Raw genomic sequence first — 22,298 nt, 5'->3', positions numbered from 1 at the left:
TCCTCTAACATGCGATCCAAATTCTCCCTCTCCTTTTCAGTTTAAGCCGTCTCCGTGCATCAGCAATGGTCCGACCAAGATCATCAACGGGCTCATCACGTGCCTCTTCTTCACCTTCCCCTTCACCTTCCCCTTCACCTTCAGCATCCTCCATGAAAGTATCACCGAAATGAGCAAGATAGCTTTCATCGATGAAATCATCCCCTTCTTCATCTTCTTCCATTATAACCCCTCTTTCTCCATGCTTGGTCCAACAATTATAGCTTGGCATGAAACCGTGCCGAAGCAGGTGCATGTGAACATCTCTTGAGGAAGAGTAACCCTTCTGATTCTTACAGTTAACACATGGACAGATAACAAAACCCCCCTGCTTGTTCGCATTAGCCACTACGAGGAAATCTTTCAAACCCATAGTGAACTCGCCGGAGAGTCGGTTACCGTACATCCATTGCCGATTCATCTGCATTATTATAATATAAATATATAATTAACCATCATGCATTTGTTAAACTAACTAGCTACAAACAATATAAATTAAACAATGAACTACACACATGCATATTTTATCAATGACACACATGCATGAAAGGTTCAAGTTGCTAACCGCGATCGAGGAGGAAAAAATAAATGAGGAAGCTCAAGTGTGGCTCCAACACTTCATATCATGTTTGTTTCATGCCCTTGGGGCATTTTATCAAACACCTTGTGTGCATAAGAGGAACCAAAAGCAAACCTACACCCCCTTGTGAAGCTTGTGAAGAGAATTGGCACCAAATGGCTAAGTGCTGTGAGCTGAGGCCCTTTTATAGGGATGGGCCTTTAGTCCCGGTTGGCCTGGCCAACCGCGACTAAAGGCCTTCGGGCCAGGCCTGAGGACCTTTAGTCGCGGTTGTCCTGGCCAACCGCGACTAAAGCCCCTCCCGTCCACCAGCTGGCCAGCGAGCGCGCTGGGCCCAGCTCTTTAGTCGCGGTTCGCCTCCCGAACCGCGACTAAAGACCCCATTAGTCGCGGTTCCTATATTTTGGCGACTAATGGGGCTGGACGGAAGGCCATTTTTCTACCAGTGTGAAAAACAAAGGCGATGTTTGGAAACTCCAGACAACATGCATAACATGAGAATAACGACGTGGATTGTTTTATATTAAAGAAATACCATATAAACATAGTTCTTTAGGCATGAAACAACTGAAATCATGTAGTAATTAGGATGTATTAGCCATAAATAGGAATCAATAAGTATGAATAAATTTTGAGTGGGACACTTTGTTGTTAATCCAAAATATTTGAACGTTTTGCTCTCATTTCAAAAAGATTTGTGACATTTGAGTTCTACCCCTACTCAACTGGGTTGTGACCGTCTTTGGGTGCATGCTTTGAGCAGAATAGCACACTCCTTACAAACTAAACTAGTTCTTTTTTCTTGAATTATTCCTTTGATATTCACTTCTATATTGTATATTCTTCTTTTAGCTGTTGACTCTTTGACTCCATTGAATTTTAACTTACTTTGACTTGAAATTTTGCCGCGTAAAAGCCACTAAGGTTTGTAGGTCGGCCTTATATGAGATAATTATATTCTAACATGAACATTGTGTACTTTTCTTGCAAACCGATGGATTAACTTCTAATGAAAAAAATGGCCAAGTGTGGCTCACACTTGGGCAGGGGCAAGGTTATATAGCCAGAGGCGGGGCCTTTGGACCCGGTTTGTATTACAAACCGGGACTAAAGGGTTCCCCACGACTGACACGGCCTGCGGCGCCCTGCGGTGGACCCTTTAGTCCCGGTTTGTAATACAAACCGGGTCCAAAGGCCACTACAGGACAGGCGCCAGCGGGTGGGATCGTCCTGGGCAGAAACGAACCGGGACCAATGCCCCCATTGGACCCGGTTTGGTTCAGCACTGGGACATTTGCTTGGGACCAAAGGCCTCTTCTCCACTAGTGTGGATTGTTATTCGATGCTTTGACCTGATTTATTGTTCCCCGCCAAAAATATTGTGATCACCCGTTCTTCTGGTTTGATGTATATAGCGTGCTGCCGTTTTTCTTCCTAAATTATTGGAAGGCGCCCAAGTACTGGTTAAACATCCTGTCTAGTAGCATATGTGCCGCCGGTCATAGTGTGTTCAACAAAGATTCTCTCGGCCGGGTGTGTGGCTAGTGTGACTATGTGAAACCTTATTTTCAGATTTTTTTAAATGTTATGAGCATCATTTGTCTCACAGGGAAGCATATGCATTTATTCAAATGAAAAGTAAATTTCCTTGAATACTTAATGAACGTGTGTGATTTTGGATTTTTTTATCAATTTTTCCGAACAGTTTAAATTTTGAGTACATAATTTGGATCAATCGTGCCCACTGGTTCTTAATTTGGGAGCATTCACATAGGCGAAGTCACCGTGAGACTATGCTTCACAAAATCACTCAATCTCTGCCCATGATTTGAATATGTCGTAACCTTTATGTTATATTTAGAAACAAAAGTATCTTCTATTTAATCCACGTACGTTGGTTAGCCATTAATTTCCACAGGAAGAAGATATCCACTATCTAGGACGACTTGAGTGAGAGTTGCTGAATGGACGTAGGTAGAAGCTCGACCATACAAACTGGGCGAGACGATAAGGGATGACAGGGCACACGGGTGATGGCCAATGGCAGCCGGAGACGCGCACGGGAACGCCGTCCACGACCATGCCGGCCATGACATGGACACTCTCTCATCAGGTGCCTACTGACGAGAGAAGCATCTCGTTCGACGCTGCTCCATGCAGTATGTCTCGCGCAGGTCAATCACATGTGTCTATGCTGCGATCGAAAAACTGGACACGCCAGTATGTCGACGTAACACAGACAGTATACATGCATTGCATGAGATACTGGAGACAGTCTCGGCACCCATTTTGACAACACCTGCATGCGCGTCCTGCCGACGCTCGATCCATCGATGTTTCGGCTTTTCTGATGAGAACAAATATCATTAACAGTACACGGGAAACCGGCCCGGTATGATAGATCGATCATCGATCGCGATGGATGCAAATATGCAATGGAACGATCTGCCATGCTGCATGCACCTGGTAATACTCGCTGGACAGTGGACACTCGTTTACTCTGGCTGCTCCTGTAGTCTGTTGTGGGGCCTGTCAACCTTGAACCATACCATGTTGTCTTGGAGGAGTTACATCAGCTGAACATTATCACCAGGAATTTAGGATTATAGAATAAGATCAAATATAAATATGGAAGAAATGACGACATGCTGCCATGTTGGGTTGTCTATTTCTCTTTTTGTCCAAGATTATTTTTCAGGTCCGTATATATCTCAATCGCTTGTAACTTAAGAAAAAGTGCAAACATCGTTCCGATCTAGACAGGTTGACACACAAGTATTGCTCGTAAGGGCTTGAAAGAAAGGGTTATTAAAGAAGACAATGATATTACGGACAATGCCTCTGGAGGCACGATGACCGACATCAACACAAATTACTCTACTGGCTTTTGTTTACCTCTAGTCATTCTTTTGGCCCACACTTTGTATCATTGTTCCCTTAAGTCTCTTGGGTAGTGACTGCTCTTAGACATGCGCTAAGAGGTACTCTAGAGGATACCCTAAAATGGTTTCAGAGTTTCCTCTGAAATGGTTTTAGAGGTGTATCGCGGGAGCCTTATTGTTTTCTAGATCCCCTCGATGTTTATAATTCCCCCTTACATAGTTATCTTAATATGTGTATCTACGAGCTTTATTACTTCAACTATAATTTCACATTGATATAATTCAAACCTTTCACATACCAACATCACATAATTGTAGAAATTTCAAATCCATAATTTTAAAATTCAAAATTCCAAAATGACATATGGTCCAAATGCAGAAAATGATCAAATAAAACAACAATAAACATGAAAAATCACCACAAGTTTATAGCTCACATATCTACCAAGGATATTCAACAAGATATTTGTGAAGATATATTTGTGAACCGTGGTCTTTATGTTAAGAGATCGGTTCACATACGTGTGTATTTGTATCGTATGTGCCTTGTACCGTAATCCTGCCAAGTATATAAATAGAAGAGGTGGGGAGCACGTTGCTCCATCCACGAAACCCTAAACGTGCGTTTTCACTTGGTATCAGAGCCATCAGCCGCCGCACGGGTCTCCCTTCTCCCGATCGCGATCTCATCGCCGCCGCCCTCTCCGATGGGTTCCTCTGGCGCATCGATGCAGCTCTCCGTCATCGGCCCAGTCGTCTCTCCGCCCGCGATGACGGCTGCTCCCACGGTTCCCACCGTCGAAATTCGTCTCGACCGCAACAACTTCGCTCTGTGGTGTGCTCTTACCCTCACCAATCTCTTCGGGGCTTCGCTCCATGGTTACCTCGACGGCACGGTGGCGGCGCCAGCCAAGACCACCACCGAGGGCACCGGCGACGCTCCTCGGCAGGTTGACAACCCCGCGTATGGTACGTGGTGGACTCAGGACCAGAAGGTCTTGGGCGTGCTCCTCTCCTCCATGACGGAGGAGATCGCGAGCCAGCTCCTCGGCTGCAAGACGGCGGCCGCGGCATGGACGGCGATCCATGCCATGTTTTCCGCGCAGAGCCGTGCTGGAGTCAGACATCTCCGTCGCCAAATTCAGGGGCTGCAGAAGGGCGATGCGACCGCAAGCGAGTATATGCACAAGGTGCAGGCTCTGGCTGACGCCATGGCCACCGCTGGGTCTCCTCTTCGCGACGAGGAAATCAATGATTACATGCTCACCGGCCTCGGCTCCGCTTTCAACCCGATCGCGGCGTCCCTGAACATGATCACCAGGGTGGTGACCGCCGCCGAGTTCTACTCCATGGTCCTGAACTACGAGGGCATGCAGCTGTTGCAGCTGGCTGAGACCGAGGAGTGGACCTCGTCCGCCAATGCTGCTGCTCGTGGTGGTGCACCCTGGCAGCCCCGCGCGCCCTCGCCCGCCTTCTCTGGCGGAGGCTCTCAGCCTGGTTACGGCGGGGGGAACAGCGGCTGCCAGACTTACGGCGGTAACGGTGGAGGCGGCTATGGGTCGCCGGCAAGCGGCCACGCCCAGCCCTACGGACCGCCTGCGGGCGGCAACGGCAATGGTCGCCCAACTGGCGGCAATTACGGTGGTAACGGCGGCGGTGGCAACCGCAGCCAGAACGGAGGACGCCGGCGTCAGCGCCCGCAGTGTCAGATCTGCGGCTATTGGGGGCACAGCGCCGATGATTGTTGGAATCGCTTCAACCCCGACTTCGTGCGCGGCAACAATCAGCAGCGCATCGGCAACAACCAGCAGTGTGCCGGCAACTCGGCATCGACCAGCTCTCCGCCCTGGATGATGGACACCAGGGCGACGGATCATCTGACGAATGATCTTCAGCGTCTCCACATGCAGGAGCGCTATGGCGGGACGGATCAGGTTCAGGTGGCCAACGGTGCTGGTTTGTCTATTGCCCACATTGGTCACTCTTCTTTAGCCGGTTCACAATAGAAACTGAATAATATCCTTCATGTCCCACATATTAGTCAGAATCTTCTCTCTGTTTATCGTCTTGTCTGCAACAATGATGTCTTTGTTGAATTTTACCGATATTTTTTTGTGTGTTAAGGACAAGGTCTCCTGGAGAATTCTGCTTCACGGTAGAAGTCATGGCAGACTCTACCCCGTTCAGTTTAGCCGTGCATCTTCATCGTCCACACGTCGTGCTCTTTCCGGTGCCAAGACTTCATCATCTCAGTGGCATCAGCGTCTAGGTCATCCCACAAATAATGTAGTTCACACTATTGTTAAGAACCATGATTTATCCTGTACTTCCGCTCATCCTCATTTGGTTTGTGATGCTTGTCAGTGTGCCAAAAGTCATCAACTATCATATATTTTGTCTCATCGTGTTACCACTATGCCTCTTGAGCTTATACACTCTGATGTTTGGGCCCTGCTATTGCTTCTTCCGGTGGTTTTAAATACTATGTTATCTTTATCGATGACTACTCTCATTTTTGCTGGATCTATCTCCTTAAACATAAATCTGATGTTGAGCGGGTGTTTTATGCTTTTCAGGCTCATGTTGAGCTCCTATTGAACGCCAAAATTAAAGCTATCCAATCCGATTGGGGCGGTGAATATCATAAACTACATCAGTATTTTCAGTGCACAGGTGTCTCACACCGTGTCTCCTGCCCTCATACCTCCCAGCAAAACGGCGTTGTTGAACGCAAACACCGTCATTTGGTCGAGACAGGTCTTGCCTTGCTCGCCCATTCCTCTCTCCCTTTACGCTTCTGGGATGAGGCCTTCCTGACGGCTTGCTACTTGATTAATCGCATGCCTACACATGTTCTTAACAAAGAAACACCACTTTTTCGCCTTCTCAAAATTCAGCCCAATTACGAGTTTCTCCGTATCTTTGGCTGCGCGTGTTGGCCAAGTCTTCGTAAGTATAATGCTCACAAACTCGAGTTTAGATCCAAGATGTGTGTTTTCTTGGGCTATAGTCCTATGCACAAGGGCTACAAGTGCCTTGATAAATCCACGGGTCATATTTACATCTCCCGTGACGTTGTCTTTGATGAATCCGTGTTTCCCTATGCCACTCCCGGGGTTACGGTTGATATTCCCACTCTTCGTGAAGCCATTAATTTCCCTGTGACTGAACCGGCTATGAGTGATCATGTGCGTCAATATGACCTATCTTACCTGTGCACTAACCTGTCCTCTCCAGCTGTTGATCTTTCTGTGCAGAATGCCGCTGTGATCGACGTCCCTCCTCCGCCGGCTGTGGACGTGCATGTGCATGCCCCGGGAACAGCGTCCCACCCGGATGCCACCACGTCGCCGTCGGGTCCCAACGGCGCGGATGCTGCCTCGTCGCCTCCGGGTTCCACTGGTACGGATGCGGCCACGTCTTCGGCGTGCGCTCCCTCGTTGCATGCATCGCCTCCCGGATCGCCTGCGTGTGGCGCACCCATGCCACCGCCTTCAGCTCCCTCGCCTGGTGGGCCGTCCGCTGAGCAGCCTGCTCCGGCGCCCTCACAGCCTGGTCATGGCATGGTCACCCGCTTGCGTGACAACACTCGCCGTGAGAAGCACTACACCGACGGCACCGTGCGGTACGATACTCGTCGTCGTGCCCTCTTTGCGGCGCCGGTGTCTCATCATGATGCCCTTCGTGAACCGGCGTGGCGCGCCGCAATGTCAGATGAATTCTCCGCTCTCGCTCAAACGAAGACCTGGACTCTGGTTCCTCGACCACCTGGCACTAATATTGTTGGCAGCAAGTGGGTGTTCAAAACCAAGCACCGTCCAGATGGTTCAGTTGAGAAGCACAAAGCTCGCCTGGTTGCTCGCGGGTTCACTCAACAGCACGACATTGACTATGGTGATACTTTCAGTCATGTTGTCAAACCAGCCACCATTCGCTTGGTTCTCTCTCTAGCAGTTTCTCGAGGCTGGACCCTTCGTCACGTTGACGTCAGTAATGCTTTTCTCCATGGTTTTCTGACAGAAGATGTCTATATGCAGCAGCCCCCTGGTTTTGAGGATGTCCGTTTCCCCTCTCATGTGTGCAAGTTGTAGCGTGCTATTTATGGTCTGAAGCAGTCCCCTCGTGCTTGGTATGCTCGTTTGAGTACTCGCCTTTTTCAGCTGGAGTTTCTTCCTTCCAGGGATGACACATCCTTGTTCATCTTCAATCAGCGTGGTGTTCAAGTTTTCATGTTGGTATATGTTGACGATATCGTTATTGCTGGTTCCACTGCTGCTGTTGTGGAGGGTCTTGTTCGCTCTCTGTCTGCCACTTTTCCTATCAAGGATCTTGGAGTTCTGGAATATTTCCTTGGATTGGAAGCGTCGTACAATTCAGGGGGCGCGAAACTTATGCAGCGCAAGTATGCGCTAGACTTGTTGCATCGGGTTAATATGGAGAATTGTAGCCCCACTTCCACTCCGATGGTGCCCACTGAGCGGCTGATACGCGTACAGCATGTGTCCGTTGGGAACCCCAAGAGGAAGGTGTGATGCGTACAGCGGCAAGTTTTCCCTCAGTAAGAAACCAAGGTTTATCGAACCAGTAGGAGCCAAGAAGCACGTTGAAGGTTGATGGCGACGAGATGTAGTGCGGCGCAACACCAGGGATTCCGGCGCCAACATGGAACCTGCACAACACAACCAAAGTACTTTGCCCCAACGAAACAGTGAGGTTGTCAATCTCACCGGCTTGCTGTAACAAAGGATTAGATGTATAGTGTGGATGATGATTATTTGCAGAAAACAGTAGAACAAGTATTGCAGTAGATTGTATTCGATTAAAAGAATGGACCGGGGTCCACAGTTCACTAGAGGTCTCTCTCCCATAAGATAAATAGCATGTTGGGTGAACAAATTACAGTTGGGCAATTGACAAATAGAGAGGGCATGACAATGCACATACATGGTATGATGAATATTGTGAGATTTAGTTGGGCATTACGATAAAGTACATAGACCGCTATCCAACATGCATCTATGCCTAAAAAGTCCACCTTCAGGTTATCATCCGAACCCCTTCCAGTATTAAGTTACAAACAACAGACAATTGCATTAAGTATGGTGCGTAATGTAATCAATAACTACATCCTCGGACATAGCATCGATGTTTTATCCCTAGTGGCAATAGCACATCCACAACCTTAGAACTTTCTGTCATTGTCCCAGATTTAATGGAGGCATGAACCCACTATCGAGCATAAATACTCCCTCTTGGAGTTACTAGCAAAAACTTGGCCAGAGCCTCTACTAATAACGGAGAGCATGCAAGATCATAAACAACACATAGATAATAGATTGATAATCAACATAGCATAGTATTCTCTATCCATCGGATCCCAACAAACACAACATATAGCATTACAGATAGATGATCTTGATCATGTTAGGCAGCTCACAAGATCCGACAATGAAGCACAATTAGGAGAAGACGACCATCTAGCTACTGCTATGGACCCATAGTCCAGGGGTGAACTACTCACTCATCACTCCGGAGGCGACCATGGCGGTGAAGAGTCCTCCGGGAGATGATTCCCCTCTCCGGCAGGGTGCCGGAGGCGATCTCCTGAATCCCCCAAGATGGGATTGGCGGCGGCGGCGTCTCTGGAAGGTTTTCCGTATCGTGGCTCTCGGTACTGGGGGTTTCGCGATGAAGGCTATAAGTAGGCGGAGGAGATAGGTCAGGGGGCCGCACGAGGGCCCCACACAATAGGCCGGCGCGGCCAAGGGCCAGGCCGCGCCGCCCTAGTGTGTCGCCAGCTCGTGGCCCCACTTCGTATCATCTTCGGTCTTCTGGAAGCTTCGTGGAAAAATAGGCCCCTGGGCGTTGATTTCGTCCAATTCCAAGAATATTTCCTTACTAGGATTTCTGAAACCAAAAACAGCAGAAAACAGCAACTGGCTCTTCGGCATCTCGTTAATAGGTTAGTGCCGGAAAATGCATAAATATGACATAAAGTATGCATAAAACATGTAGATATCATCAATAATGTGGCATGGAACATAAGAAATTATCGATACGTCAGAGACGTATCAGCATCCCCAAGCTTAGTTCCTGCTCGTCCCGAGCAGGTAAACGATAACAAAGATAAATTCTGGAGTGACATGCCATCATAACCTTGATCATACTATTGTAAGCATATGTAATGAATGCAACGATCAAAACAATGGTAAATGACATGAGTAAACAAATGAATCATATAGCAAAGACTTTTCATGAATAGTACTTCAAGACAAGCATCAATAAGTCTTGCATAAGAGTTAACTCATAAAGCAATAATTCAAAGTAAAGGTATTGAAGCAACACAAAGGAGGATTAAGTTTTAGCGGTTGCTTTCAACTTGTAACATGTATATCTCATGGATAGTTGTCAATGTAAAGTAATATAACAAGTGCAATATGCAAGTATGTAGGAATCAATGCACAGTTCACACAAGTGTTTGCTTCTTGAGATGGAGAGAGATAGGTGAACTAACTCAACATAAAAGTAAAAGAAAGGCCCTTCGCAGAGGGAAGCATTGATTGCTATATTTGTGCTAGAGTTTTGGTTTTGAAAACATATAGAGAGCATAAAAGTAAAATTTTGAGAGGTGTTTGTTATTGTCAACGAATGGTAGTGGGCACTCTAACCCCCTTGCCAGACAAACCTTGAAAGAGCGGCTCCCATTTTATTTTTATTTTTGTGTGGCACTCCTTCCAACCTTTCTTTCACAAACCATGGCTAACCGAATCCTCGGGTGCCTGCCAACAATCTCATACCATGAAGGAGTGCCTTTTTATTATAGTTTTATTATGATGACACTCCTCCCCACCTTTGCTTTCTCAAGCCATGGCTAACCGAATCCTTCGGGTGCCGTCCAACAATCACATACCATGGAGGAGTGTCTATTTTTTTTGTTAATTAATTTGGGACCGGGAATCCCATTGCCAGCTCTTTTTGCAAAATTATTGGATAAGCGGATGAAGCCACTAGTCCATTGGTGAAAGTTGCCCAACAAGATTGAAAGATAAACACCACATACTTCCTCATGAGCTATAAAACATTGACACAAATCAGAGGTGATAAATTTTGAATTGTTTAAAGGTAGCACTCAAGCAATTTACTTTGGAATGGCGGAGAAATACCATGTAGTAGGTAGGTATGGTGGACACAAATGGCATAGTGGTTGGCTCAAGGATTTTGGATGCATGAGAAGTATTCCCTCTCGATACAAGGCTTAGGCTAGCAAGGTTATTTGAAACAAACACAAGGATGAAGCAGTGCAGCAAAACTCACATAAAAGACATATTGTAAACATTATAAGACTCTACACCATCTTCCTTGTTGTTGAAACACTTTACTAGAAATTATCTAGACCTTAGAGAGACCAATTATGCAAACCAAATTTTAGCACGCTCTATGTACTTCTTCATTAATAGGTGCAAAGTATATGATGCAAGAGCTTAAACATGAGCACAACAATTGCCAAGTATCACATTATCCAAGACATTTTAGCAATTACTACATGTAGCATTTCCCGTTTCCAACAATATAACAATTTAGCGAAGAAGATTCAACCTTCGCCATGAATATTATGAGTAAAGCCTAAGGACATATTTGTCCATATGCAACAGCGGAGCGTGTCTCTCTCCCACACAATGAATGCTAGGATCCATTTTATTCAAACAAAACAAAAACAAAAACAAACCGACGCTCCAAGCAAAGTGCATAAGATGTGATGGAATAAAAATATAGTTTCACTAGAGAAACCTGATAATGTTGTCGATGAAGAAGGGGATGCCTTGGGCATCCCCAAGCTTAGACGCTTGAGTCTTCTTGAAATATGCAGGGGTGAACCACCGGGGCATCCCCAATCTTAGAGCTTTCACTCTCCTTGATCATATTGTATCATCTCCCTCTCTTGATCCTTGAAAACTTCCTCCACACCAAACTCAAAACAACTCATTAGAGGGTTAGTGCACAATCAAAATTTACATGTTCAGAGGTGACACATTCATTCTTAACACTTCTGGACATTGCACAAAGCTACTGAAAGTTAATGGAATCGAAAAATCCATCAAGCATAGCAAAACAGGCAATGCGAAATAAAAGGCAGAATCTGTTAAAACAGAACAGTTCGTAAAGACGAATTTTATTGAGGCACCAGACTTGCTCAAATGAAAATGCTCAAATTGAATGAAAGTTGCGTACATATCTGAGGATCACTCACGTAAATTGGCATAGTTTTCTGAGTTACCTACAGAGAATTAGGCCCAGATTCGTGATAGCAAAGAAATCTGTTTCTGCGCAGTAATCCAAATCTAGTATGAACCTTACTATCAACGACTTTACTTGGCACAACAATGCACAAAACTAATATAAGGAGAGGTTGCTACAGTAGTAACAACTTCCAAGACTCAAATATAAAATAAAAGTACTGTAGTAAAAACATGGGTTGTCTCCCATAAGCGCTTTTCTTTAACGCCTTTCAGCTAGGCGCAGAAAGTGTATATCAAGTATTATCAAGAGACGAAGCATCAACATCATAATTTTCACAATTTGTCTCATTAGGGATCTTAGATGCTCCCTTATTTGTAGTGGTTTTAAGAGCTTTATCAATTTTAGACCTATAATAACTTTTTGGTTTAGGCACCTTAGAGACATACATGAACTTTTGCTCCTTACCCACATAAGCTTTCTCTCAAAACTTTATAGATGAAAAGGTTGAACCCAATGTTACCATAGCCTCTTCAAGTTCGCTAATCCTCTAGGTTTGATTATCATGAATAGCACAAGATTCTAAGATGGCGATTCTCTCATTAATTCCACCTAGAGATTTATCAAGTTTATCAGTGCTATCAAGTAATGCTCCCAAGGTAGTATCAATACTTGGAAAGTTTCGCTCTATGGTTTCCAACTTTTTCATGACATCTTCAAGAGAGGTTTCAATTTTAACTTCATTATCAGGTGGTATTCCAAATAGATTCTCAATAATGCAACTAGCTTCTAAAGCAGGAGTCCCTAGGAAGTTACCTCCCGGGAGACAATCAAGAACATACCTATTCCAGCTTGAGATACCAACATAAAAATTCCTGTGTAGGATAGTGGTGGAGTGTTTCTTAGTGCACCTATTATGGGCATCACTAATTCTATACCAAGCATCTTTTAAACATTCTCCCCCTTTTTGCTTAAACGAACGAACTTCAACTTCAGGATTACTCATTTTAGCAATAATAAATAAAGCAAACTAGATAAAGTAAATGCAAGTAACTAATTTTTTTGTGTTTTTAATATAGCAAATAAGATAGCAAATAAAGTAAAACTAGCAACTAATTTTTTTGTATTTTGATTTAGTGCAGCAAACAAAGTAGTAAATAAAATAAAGCAAGACAAAAACAAAGTAAAGAGATTGGAATGTGGAGACTCCCCTTGCAGCGTGTCTTGATCTCCCCGGCAACGGCGCCAGAAAATCTGCTTGATACGCGTACAGCACGCGTCCGTTGGGAACCCCAAGAGGAAGGTGTGATGCGTACAGCGGCAAGTTTTCCCTCAATAAGAAACCAAGGTTTATCGAACCAGTAGGAGTCAAGAAGCACGTTGAAGGTTGATGGCGGCGAGATGTAGTGCGGCGCAACACCAGGGATTCCGGCGCCAACATGGAACCTGCACAACACAACCAAATTACTTTGCCCCAACGAAACAGTGAGGTTGTCAATCTCACCGGCTTGCTGTAACAAAGGATTAGATGTATAGTGTGGATGATGATTGTTTGCAGAAAACAGTAGAACAAGTATTGCAATAGATTGTATTCGATTAAAATAATGGACCGGGGTCCACAGTTCACTAGAGGTGTCTCTCCCATAAGATAAATAGCATGTTGGGTGAACAAATTACAGTTGGGCAATTGACAAATAGAGAGGGCATGACAATGCACATACATGGTATGATGAATATTGTGAGATTTAATTGGGCATTACGACAAAGTACATAGACCGCTATCCATCATGCATCTATGCCTAAAAAGTCCTCCTTCGGGTTATCATCCGAACCCCTTCCAGTATTAAGTTGCAAACAACAGAAAATTGCATTAAGTATGGTGCGTAATGTAATCAATAACTACATCCTCGGACATAGCATCGATGTTTTATCCCTAGTGGCAACAGCACATTCACAACCTTAGAACTTTCTGTCACTGTCCCAGATTTAATGGAGGCATGAACCCACTATCGAGCATAAATACTCCCTCTTGGAGTTACTAGCAAAAACTTGGCCAGAGCCTCTACTAATAACGGAGAGCATGCAAGATCATAAACAACACATAGATAATAGATTGATAATCAAAATAGCATAGTATTTTCTATCCATCGGATCCCAACAAACACAACATATAGCATTACAGATAGATGATCTTGATCATGTTAGGCAGCTCACAAGATCCGACAATGAAGCACAATTAGGAGAAGGCGACCATCTAGCTACTGCTATGGACCCATAGTCCAGAGGTGAACTACTCACTCATCACTCCGGAGGCGACCATGGCGGTGAAGAGTCCTCCGGGAGATGATTCCCCTCTCCGGCAGGGTGCCGGAGGCGATCTCCTGAATCCCCCGAGATGGGATTGGCGGCGGCGGCATCTCTGGAAGGTTTTCCGTATCGTGGCTCTCGGTACTGGGGGTTTCGCGACGAAGACTATAAGTAGGCGGAGGAGATAGGTCAGGGGGCCGCACGAGGGCCCCACACAACAGGCTGGTGCGGCCAAGGGCCAGGCTGCGCCGCCCTAGTGTGTCGCCAGCTCGTGGCCCAACTTCGTATCATCTTCGGTATTCTGGAAGCTTCGTGGAAAAATAGGCCCCTGGGCGTTGATTTCGTCCAATTCCGAGAATATTTCCTTACTAGGATTTCTGAAACCAAAAATAGCAGAAAACAGCAACTGGCTCTTCGGCATTTCGTTAATAGGTTAGTGCCGGAAAATGCATAAATATGACATAAAGTATGCATAAAACATGTAGATATCATCAATAATGTGGCATGGAACATAAGAAATTATCGATACGTCGGAGACGTATCAGCGGCTTGCTCGAGATACTGGTGCACTTCTTGGTCCAGAGGACTCTTTCAGATATTGCAGTGTGGTTGGAAGTCTACAGTATTTGACTCTCACACGTCCGGATATATCCTTTGCTGTCAACAAGGTTTGCCAGTTCTTGTCTCAACCCACTGAAGTGCATTGGGAGGCTGTAAAACGTATTCTTCGTTATGTCAAAGGAACATTGGATACAGGGCTTCGCATTAGGAGGTCACTGCAGCAGAGTGTTAGTATTTTTACTGATGCAGATTGGGCTGGAGATGTTGATGATCGACACTCTACGAGTGGTTTTGCAGTGTTCGTGGGTCCGAACCTTATTTCTTGGAGTTCGAAGAAGCAGTCCACGGTTTCCAGATCCAACACTGAGGCAGAGTATAAGGCTCTTGCAAATGGAGCAGCCGAAGCTATGTGAGTTAGTTCATTGCTTCGAGAACTTGGTGTTACCCAGCGGCACGCTTCGATTTTATGGTGTGATAATTTGGGTGCTACCTACCTAACGGCGAATCCAGTCTTCCATGTCAGGACCAAGTACATTGAGATTGATTTCCATTTTGTGCGGGAGCAGGTGGCTGATGGCGCTTTGGTGGTAAGGTTTATCTCTTCTAATGATCAGCTGGCTGACATCTTCACTAAGCCAGCAACACGGCAGATGCTAGACCGATTTCGAACCAATCTAAACCTTGTATGTAGTAGTAGGTTAGATTGAGGGGGAGTGTTAAGAGATCGGTTCACATACGTGTGTATTTGTATCGTATGTGCCTTGTACTGTAATCCTGCCAAGTATATAAATAGAAGAGGTGGGGAGCACGTTGCTCCATCCACGAAACCCTAAACGTGTGTTTTCACTTTTTAATCGTCTGATCTGGCGCACCTCAAGAAACGTTTGGCGTGCACCGGTCCACGTTCTTGCATGGTGTTAGATGGGTGCCAACATAGTCATACTTGTAGTCCACCTCCTAGCCCCACTCACTCTCTATGATCATTTTTTGAAGGATATCACATCTCATCGTGATGTTTTCCTAAGGTCTTCTTGTCCTAGAAGAGAGCGTGACCTCACATAATTGCAAATCAAGCTTTAAAAGCATCAAAAGCTCGTTCAATGTCTTTTTGGAAATCCTCATGATCCTTCATTCCGAGGTGTTGGAATTTTCTTCATAAATTTTGGTTATGCATAATATATGCGATCAACTAGATAATATCCATCATAATCATGGACATTGGCCGTCAGGCTGCATGCGAGAGGATCACCAACTGCTATCCTAAAAAGGAGATCTATGTGTGGAATTGTGTCATTGTGGGAGCCAGGCATGCCAAAGTGGCAATGTAAAAACCCACCGCTTCAAGTATGATAGTTGGATCATGAAGATACCTAGTGTATTGTCTATGCCATGTGGTTTAGAAGTTCTTCCATCTCAATGAATGTAGTCAATGCTCTAAAGCATCCCTTGCTGCCCTCTTGCTTCACCTATTGCCACATGCCTTATTGTGTCCTCGACATTGGGTGGCTTAATATGCTCAATTTCGAAGACCTTGATTACAGTCCATGCAAACTTCCTAACAGATGTCATGGTTGCTTCCCCAATCGAAATGTACTTATCAGTGTAATAAGTAGGGATAACATACCGGGGGGAGACTTACATAGGATATGTTCATTAGGTGAGATCATAACAACAGCTTATAATAAATATATGTACAAAATGCGGAAAAATCATAGAAATTATACGACATACCTATGAGTTGTATGTACAATTCCAAAAAAAAATCATCTCAAAACTAATTCTATATTTAGAGAGAAATAAAACATAAATTCGTCATCTTTGAATGAATAGTAGTTCACACTATTCCTCCCAAATTTATATTTTTTGGCTCTCTAAATGTAGGTCAAATTTGAAATAGTATATTTTTACTGTTCCATATGTAAACATATGTATGTTGTCAATTTTTTTGAGAATATTTGAACATGTCATTTTATTAAGAAAAAAATGATCTCATATACCCTAAGTAAGCCTAGATCCTACCCAAGTAGTCCCCATACGATGTGTGATCACTTGCATTGTTGCTGATACCTTATGGAATGCACTAAACCCAAGCCTTCTCTTAGGTGTGAAGTGTCTTTCACTGGCTTTCTTATTATCTGCAATGTGTACAAAATATCCCTTGACATTCAGAAGCATCATCGGAAGAGGTGTTGAGGGTACATGGGAGAGAAGGTTGGGCGAGGACTATCAACATGGAGAGAAGAATGTAGACGATGCATTGAGCCCCACATATAGCTCCTCTTGGGAAATAAGTGGCTACAACTGGCATCGGGAGCTCTGCATGAGGCAGAAGGGATCTCGCATAGGACGAGTTGAGGCATCGCTGTGTCCGGGTGGAGTCACATTTTCATTTGCACCTCATGCACCATAGGAATGCACAGAGTGCATCGTGAGATCACGCAGGGCGGCGACAATGACGGCGGTGGGACGTCGGAAGCTCATGTGGGGCAACGAGGAGTGTCATGGACAAGAATTGGTCGTTGAGAAGGAATATGGCGGTGGTCCAACAGAAGGAGACGAACAAACATGGTAATAGCATGGTCAGGTGGGCGGTGTCGGTAGGTGGGGAGCACGATGAAACTTCGCAAATTTTTAGAGGATGAGGAGATTTTAGGGATCTAGTAGGATTAATTTAAAATCTATACCCTCGGTTGCCACCGCTCGTCTCCTCCCATGCTGGAGCAAAAAAAAAAAAGACGACGGAGAAGAATGGAGTGACAAAATTATCGTCTGAGGAAGCCCAAAAGTGTGACAAAAAGCTAAATCTGAAACGTGTTTATCTACTACATGTTTCATATACTCCGTATTTGGTTCCACTTGCGCATTTGGCAGAAGCAAGAACGGGTATATGACGGAATTAAGAGGTGTACGTAGCTGGGCTGTTGCTGCCGATCTGTCCTGTGATCTAGGGCAGAGATGAGTTCTTCCGCGCGCAGTCACCGACTTGGAAGTAATCAAGGTCAATCCAAACGTGACAATTATATATGCAAAGTCACCAAATGCCAATTAAGGTGCGGTCTATCGAAAGAGAAAAGCACGCGGAAATTTGATCGTACACTGAATTTACTCTGAGATCGATATGGCTCTCATCACTTCATGGATCGAGATTCTGAGAGCAGTGCGCGATCGATCGGGCCTCTTTGACTATATGAAGCAGGCAAGCAGCTGCCTAGCTAGCTGGAGGTGCGAAATGTTCTTCTGTCCCTTCTCGTCAGGGCAGAAATTAAATTATGCGAGGAACGGGTAGCACCCAGAGTATAGCGGAACATGGCAACAGGCACCTGATGGGACCTGACCGGCCGGTGATGAGCAGGGGCCGCGACTCCGTGCGACAAAACAAATTTCTCCGAGGAAACATTGCGCTCAGGTCCCGGTCGCCGCGACAGCGAGAGCTACCCCTGAACGACATATAAATGAACCTACTGACGCACAAGAAGAGCACACCACGAAAAGCACATATACTACTTCTTCTTCTTCCTCGTCGAATTCTTCATAACCACCGGCTTCTCTTCCAAATTGGCCTCCCAAGCCAAGATATAGATCTCCTGTATCGAACATGGAGGCGGTGGAGTCAGCGGTGGTGAGCTGCGAGTGCTGCGGGCTGGAGGAGGAGTGCACCGGCGAGTACATCGGCGGCGTCAGGGACTACTTCGGCGGCCGGTGGCTCTGCGGGCTGTGCTCCGAGTCCGTCAAGTACGAGGCCGGACGCAGCAAGCGAGCGGCGCCGGTCGGCGTGGAGGAGGCCGTGCGCGCGCACATGGCCTTCTGCCGCATGCTCAAGCGCGGCGACCCGGCGGAGCGCGTCGCCGAGGGCATGTGCCAGATGCTCAGGCGCACCGCATCTGGGAAGCCCCGGGCCAGCTTGACCTCGTCCTCGTCGCGGCGGACAGTGGCAGCGACGTCGGCGTCGGCGCCGCTGTCGATCGGTTTCTAATCGACCGGTCCCAGGAGGACGTACGTGCGCGGGCGGCTGGCGACCGCCGACCGGCATGCCAAGCTCAATGCTTGGTTCTTGTCATGAGGATGCTCCGGCCTACGTCTTCCTTGCCTCGACACAAGCACGTACGCGCGCTAGCTAGTACCAGTACGTACTCCAGTAGTATATTTTGTTGAGGCAGAAACTACGCACACAATTAGTGTCTACCTCTCTTCTTGTGTTTGGTTCTATGATTCTATCTTCAATATGTAACTTTTGATCGATCCAATATGTTAAACTTAATTACGTTACAAGGTGTATGCACACGGCCTTAAAATCTAGAGTTTAATTTCCACATGAGGAATTTGGTTAAGAAACCGACAGTCGTTATCCAGATGCGCTGTTCTTGACCTCGATCGATCCCTCTGATCATCGAACTGGGCAGGGCTGCCGAGCGGTTGTAGATCTTCCGCTAGCTATATCCACACCCACAACGCACGTGCCGAAATAAGAGAGGATGATACTACCACTCTACCAGTGTTCACCTCACCTGCGGAGAGCAAGTGAGCCACTCAATTCAAGAGACAAGAGAGGATGATACTACCAGTGTCGTATATCTGTCATGTATTACTAGTTTGTCTGATGCTACCCAAAGACAAAAAAAAAAACCTTGCATACGGCAAGTTATTTTTTGCCGTGTTTTGGGTAGAGAGGCACACGAAAACCCCTTGGCCGTGTTGCAGATAAAAAAATACACGGCAAAGGTTTTTTGGCGTGCCGATTTTCGTCATGTGGCCTTTGCCGTGCGCCGAGACACGGCGAACACTTTGCCGTGTTTCGAACTGCCTTTGTCGTGTCTTTTTGGGACACGGTAAAGCTGGATTTTTTCGTAGTGCGTGCATGTAATTAGCTTGACACTTGTTGCCTATTACCGTTCACTATTATAAAATGCTTTAGATATTTAATGTGAATTAGATACAAATTAAAATGAGTGAAACTACAAGCTAAAACTTGTCAAATACATGTATCTTCGGAAAAAAAACCTAAAACATCTTATGAGTGAACATAGGCTACTACTTAGTTTCCTTTGCGTCCTGGAGAAAGTGGACACGTGCAGTCGTGCTAGCGTTTCGTCGGCTCTACCAAATCAGGGCAACACCCAGGATGGTCATGATTTTTAGATGATCGATGTGCATAGACACAGAGCGGCTGGCATGAAAATCATGACCCTGATCCCTTTTTAGGAAAAAAAATGTCAAGTCGAGATCAATATATATGCTTTCTTCAGAGCAAAGCAAGCCCTGAAAATCTCGATCTACTCCACTGAATCATGCATGCCCACCGGGCCGCCCGGCTCAGTCAAAGGGAGGAGCTCAGCTCCTTGCATCACAAAGACAACGACACTTCAGATACAGCTACACTTCGATTAGAAAATTGCAGAAGCTGTCCAAGATGATCGACTGATCCAGAAAATATATGTTCGGCCATGGACACTTGGAAACAACCAAGGTGCTGCTTAGACGAGATGGAGAATGAGGGAAAAGGCAAGGTAAAACAAAATGTTGCCGACACGTTCTGGCCGGTGGTGTCGCTCGCTCACTTGTGAAGTGAACCGACGGTGTGCACAGCGCGTTTGGACTGAGCACAAGACGTTTGGGTAAAGCCCTGAAGTGTCACGGCCTTTTGGTGTTCGCTCACGTATCCCGATCTGATGCGACTCGTGGGGTATGTTGTGATTTGTGAGGTCATCTAGGCTGAGAGGCTGTGAGTGACTCCATGTTCGCCACCGGTACCCGGCAGTGAGCTATGACCCTGTGACAAGAAGAGTCTTCAGGTGAGAGCAGCAATTGTTCCGTACATGGGAGGTCATGCACTCATGCGCATTTGGTCCCTATCGGATTCACACAGTCTTCAGCTTTAAGATCCATGCTTCTACGTTTCATTAAGTTTGGCTATGTTTCGGATAACTGAGACGTGATGATTCGCAACGAAGCATATAGTGGTTTTATGCACGGATCAATATCCTATGCATGGGACAAAGTCATTTCTCGTCTTTAGGAGTCTATTAGACAAACTTGTTGTAGAGTGTAGAGGCACACTGTCCACCCTCCCCTTACCCTACCTCCTTAGAGCATCTCTAACAGAGCCCGTAAATTTCATCGGAACCGAATTTTTTCAGCGGATTTAGAGGTTCGGGCTGAATGTGGCATAGAACGGAGCCCGAATCGATGGGCTGGCCCGTAAAATAAGTTCAGTGGTCCGAGAAACTCCCCGCACGCCCCGTATTAAAAGGGGCTGCGGAGGGGAGTTCGGTTGGCAAACCCTACTCCCCTCCGCCGCTGCCGCCGCTCCGCCGCCTCGCTATGCCAACTCCGACGAGCAATTGCCATCTCCCATCCGCCGCATCGCCACCCGTAGAGGTCCGCATGGCAAGCCGCGGTAGCTCCGCATGGCAAGCCGCGGTAGCTCCGCCCGCCGGTGGACCAACTGGGGGCTCACGCCCCCGGGAAGCTCGCCAAGTACACGCTCGGAGGCGAGGGGTCCTCCTCCGGCGGTTCGCGCCGCCCCCTTCATCCGAGGAGGAGGAGGCGAAGAGTGATGTTGTCGCGCACCCGGCGAGGACGGTCCTGTCCGCCAGGGACTACGTCCACGACGACGAGGAGGAGGAGGCGGCGGTCGTCGCTCAGGTGGAGGCCATATTCGACGCGGAGGCCCGAGCCCGCTGGCGCCGCGAGGAGGCCGACGCCGTCCGTCAAGCCCGGGACAACGAGGCGGCGCGCCGAGAAGAACGTGTCTACCGCGTGAAGCTGGAGATCGTCGAGCTCAACGCGGAGTAGGAGCTCCATGTGTCCGCCGCCTCGCCTTCCACCGCCACCACCTCCGCCACCGTGCGTAGAGGCCGCCGGGGCCTAATTTTGGGCAAAATTAGCTTGCGCCGCTGCGGATAGTATTTAATTTAGCTTATTAGTTCGTATTATGTAAAATTCCGTGCTCAATCGGAGCTAGAACTATCATCTATATGTGTTCATCGATGAATTCTCCCGCGAGAATTTTAATTTCGTATTTTACGATTTCTGTTCTACGCCACTACCAAAATAGAACAAACTCACGTTTTCGGAAGACTGAATACCACGTTTTCGGTTTCAACTTTTTCAGACTCTACTAGAAATGCTCTTACCATGACTAGGTTTTAACAAAAGCTAAGATGAAACAGCTAGCCTTGTCGCAGATTTCCGCCACAACAAGACAAGAGGTGTTGCATACATCTTATATTTTGTTCAATATTTTTGTTTGCGTCCTGGAGAAAGTGCACACGCGCTAGCTTTTCGCCGGCTATACCGGATCGATTAGCACAACACGTTATGCACACGCACGGTGCATAGCAAAAAAAAAAAAAAAAAAAAAAAAAGACCCTGATCCTTAATCTTTTTTAGACAAGAAAAATCAAGTCGGGGCCTTTGCTTCCTTCAGAGGAAAGTAACTATATACTAGTAAGCATGGATCTCTACTCCATCGAATCATGCATGCTCAAGCTCAACCACTTCAGTCAAATTCCCGAAGAAAGAAAACTACTTCTCTCAGTCAAAAGGAGGAGCTCTCCTTGCCTCAGAGACAAGGACAGTTCAGAGTCTCATACAGCTACGCTACAATTAGAAAATTGCAGAAGCTTTCCGTGGTGATCAACGGATCCAGAAAAGATTATGTTCGACGATGACACTTGTAAAAATGGTGCCGACAC

The 22,298-nt window shown here is 46.3% G+C and overlaps 1 protein-coding gene across 1 annotated transcript; it reads left to right on the top strand.

Moving 5' to 3' along the window:
- The first annotated feature begins 18,076 nt into the window (after nucleotides 1-18,076).
- Nucleotides 18,077-18,914, top strand: LOC127348421 (uncharacterized). The gene has a single exon (XM_051374452.2). It carries the CDS (start codon nucleotides 18,200-18,202, stop codon nucleotides 18,575-18,577), a length of 378 nt encoding a protein of 125 aa, XP_051230412.1. The 5' UTR covers nucleotides 18,077-18,199; the 3' UTR covers nucleotides 18,578-18,914.
- Nucleotides 18,915-22,298: the final 3,384 nt, after the last annotated feature.

Source organism: Lolium perenne, chromosome 4 (assembly GCF_019359855.2).
Source record: "Lolium perenne isolate Kyuss_39 chromosome 4, Kyuss_2.0, whole genome shotgun sequence".
Classification (NCBI taxonomy): Eukaryota; Viridiplantae; Streptophyta; class Magnoliopsida; order Poales; family Poaceae; genus Lolium; species Lolium perenne.
The sequence above is the reverse complement of the archived record's forward strand: the minus strand, read 5'-3'. Positions and strand labels throughout refer to the sequence as shown.